The following is a 3,284-nucleotide window of genomic DNA, read 5'->3' as shown; positions in this document are numbered from 1 at the left end:
TTATTTTGAGGTTTTTGCTCCAGTAAGTAGACTTGATACTGTGCGAATGCTTATTTCTCTTGCTGCTCAAAATGATTGGAAATTGTATCAAATTATTTCTCTTGCTGCTCAAAATGATTGGAAATTGTATCAAATTATTTCTCTTGCTGCTCAAAATGATTGGAAATTGTATCAAATGGATGTCAAGTCTGCTTTAAATGATTGGAAATTGTATCAAATGGATGTCAAGTCTGCTTTTTTGAATGGTTTTCTTGAAGAGGAAATATATGTTGAGCAACCTGTGAATGGTTTTCTTGAAGAGGAAATATATGTTGAGCAACCTGCAGGTGGTTTTCTTGAAGAGGAAATATATGTTGAGCAACCTGCAGGATATGTGAAGAAAGGGGAAGAAAATAAGGTTTACAAGTTGAGAAAAGCTTTGTATGGTTTAAAACAGGCACCCAGAGTATGGTATGGTTGCATTGATTCTTATTTTGTTGAGAATGGTTTTATGAGATGTCCTTATGAGCATACTCTGTATGTCAAATACACAGATTCTGGAGATATTGTTATAATCTGTCTGTATGTTGATGATTTGATTTTTACTGGAAACAATTTGAAACTAATCTCAGAATTCAGGGAGGCACTCATTAAGAAATTTGAAATGACTGATATGGGCCTTATGTGTTACTTTCTTGGTCTTGAAGTTGTTCAGATGAATGGTGGAATATTTATTTCACAGAAGAAATATGCTGCTGATATTTTGAGAAAGATCAAAATGGAAAACTCCAAACCAGTTTCAACTCCAGTAGCTGAAAAGTTGAAGATGTCCAAAGATGAGTGTGGTAAGAATGTGAATGTTACAGCTTATAAAAGTTTAATGGGGAGTTTGAGGTATTTGGTAGCTACAAGGCCAGATATTTCTTTTGGAGTTGGAATACTCAGCAGATTAATGGAGGAACCAAAAGAATCACACTGGGTTGCAGCAAAGCGAATTTTGAGATATGTCAAAGGTACGAGTAATGATGGAATTTTTTACTCTACTAATGATGCTGTGAAACTTGTTGGATACACAGACAGTGATTGGGCTGGAGATGTTGAGACAAGAAAAAGCACATCGGGATATGCCTTCTATCTTGGTTCTGCTATATTTTCTTGGTCTTCAAAGAAGCAACAGATTGTAGCACTTTCAACCGCAGAAGCAGAATACATTGCAGCAGCAAACTGTGCAACTCAAGCAATTTGGCTCAGAAGAATTTTGGATTTTTTGCAACAAAAGCAGGAGGCACCTACAACAATTTTTTGTGACAACAAGTCTGCCATTTCGTTGTCCAAAAATCCTGTTTTTCATGGTCGCAGCAAACACATTGATATCAAGTATCACAAGATCAGGGAATTGGTTGCTAAAAAACAAATCAACATTGAGTACTGTGCAAGTGAGTGTCAAGTTGCTAATATTTTTACAAAGCCATTGAAGACCGAGACATTTCTCAAATTGAAGAAGGAAATAGGGATGACGAACATATCCAACTTGGTTTAAGGGAGGCAATGTTATAATAATAAAACTATTATTATTATTATTATTATTATTATATTATTTAAACCAAGTAAGATTGCATGTGATGAGCAAGAATGCATGTGGGCATGTACTGGCACATCATTAAGCTTAGTTGTGCACGTGGGAGTAATATAAGTGAGTGTGTATTATATTATTAAAGCATGTGTGTGATTATTGTATAAGAGTTGGCAGCATCAAAATTGTCGGATTTCCTTTTGTATAAATAGGGAGCTTTGGTTCAGATTGTTTGTACCACCCAAATGAAGAAGCTGATGAAATAAAAAAATTCCCTCCTTTGTTCAGACTTCTCTTCCTCTCTCTAGATTAATATTCTTCCGTAGTATTTTTCCTCCCTTCCTCTCAATTAAATACTTGGATATATTTTATTAAATATATCTTACAAGTTTGCAATAATTCTCATATTTTCCTTCTCATTCTTTAGCTCCACTCTTTCTCTAGCTTTAATCGCTTTCCACTGAACCACATTTTCAACTGGATTTAGCACAGAACTTCTTGCATACCGACCACCTTCATTGTCACCCGACAGTGGATCTCTGTTTCCTGTTTTCACGGGAACATGGCAATCTTCCTCGTCGTCAAAATCCTCAATCTCGTCGAATTCAAGATCACTCTCGTCCAGTTCAATCTCGCCCTCCTCCTCTTCATCCACGCAGTTATAGTATCTGTAATTTGAAGGGTACGATCGCAGCATTGCCTTTGTTGCTTCTTCCTTGCTGTACTCCCATTTTGTTTTCTCCTCACCCTCTGACAAATAATCTTCAATTTCCTCGTACTGTAACGGCTCATAGGTTTTCACATTCAAATTAAACCTCACTTTCTTTTTCTTCATTTTAGCATTCCCTTCTTCTTTTCGTCTTGCGCTGCATTAAATTAAACCACCCAAAATATGCATAAACCACTGAGTGTATTGTATATCGAATTAATCCCCTAACTTAAGACGCGAATATACATTAATCCGAACTAAATCAAAAGTGGAACCATAGAAATGTCCACTTTTATGCCAAAAATAACTAATTTTCTAACATATATAAAAATTGTCTATATCCTACGGGCATGGACAACTCAACTGGTCACAAGGATGAAGTTTGGGAGCAAGAAACTGATATCTTACCTGGTATCAGAATCTGATGCATCAAGCTTTTCAAAGTCCAGAGGCACATAACTTCCGGCGGCAACCTATACAGATACCAATTTAATTGCACTTTAATGAAGATGATCAAGCTAATTAAGGTACAAGAATTACCCACTAATGATGTCTTGTCTTTAACTTGCTGATAGATGGTGTTACCTGATCAGTTGATTGAACTTTGCTGCCTGGCTTTCTGCGTTTCCGTTTCTTGGCGTAACCAAAACAGGCAAGAAAACAACCCATTTTCATGGACTCCAATCTGCAACAATGGCTGGTTGCTTTACTTCATTTAATTTGATGAAGCTGGGCAATATAATATAATGTAGTATAGGGGAGATTTCATTTGAATGTGTTGCCTCTGTTGTCTCTAACGGTACTTTGAAAAATGCTAACGTTAAAGAAGCCGCAAACGTGACTAATAATGACGGGAGAGGTGGGCGCATCACAACTTTTTATTAAAACCAAAATCAATGGGGACCAAAGCTATTACTTACCTGTTTTTTTTTTTTTTTTTTGATCTCCTTTAATTTAACCCTTTATTTAAATTTTCACTTTTAATTATTAATTATTAATTTGGTCACCTTTAATCGTTGGATT

At 35.9% G+C, this 3,284-nt stretch overlaps 1 protein-coding gene across 1 annotated transcript; it reads right to left on the bottom strand.

Annotated features, from left to right (window-relative positions):
- Positions 1-1,722: 1,722 nt before the first annotated feature.
- LOC116002848 lies at positions 1,723-3,030 on the bottom strand. Its single transcript, XM_031243025.1, has 3 exons — positions 2,847-3,030; positions 2,670-2,734; positions 1,723-2,418 (listed from the first exon to the last, which is right to left on the bottom strand). The coding sequence occupies exons 1-3, from the start codon at positions 2,934-2,936 to the stop codon at positions 1,935-1,937; spliced, it is 639 nt and encodes a 212-aa protein (XP_031098885.1). The 5' UTR covers positions 2,937-3,030; the 3' UTR covers positions 1,723-1,934.
- Positions 3,031-3,284: the final 254 nt, after the last annotated feature.

Source organism: Ipomoea triloba, chromosome 13 (genome assembly GCF_003576645.1).
Source record: "Ipomoea triloba cultivar NCNSP0323 chromosome 13, ASM357664v1".
NCBI lineage: Eukaryota > Viridiplantae > Streptophyta > Magnoliopsida > Solanales > Convolvulaceae > Ipomoea > Ipomoea triloba.
Note: the sequence above shows the minus strand (reverse complement) of the source record. Positions and strands in the feature narration are given on the sequence as shown.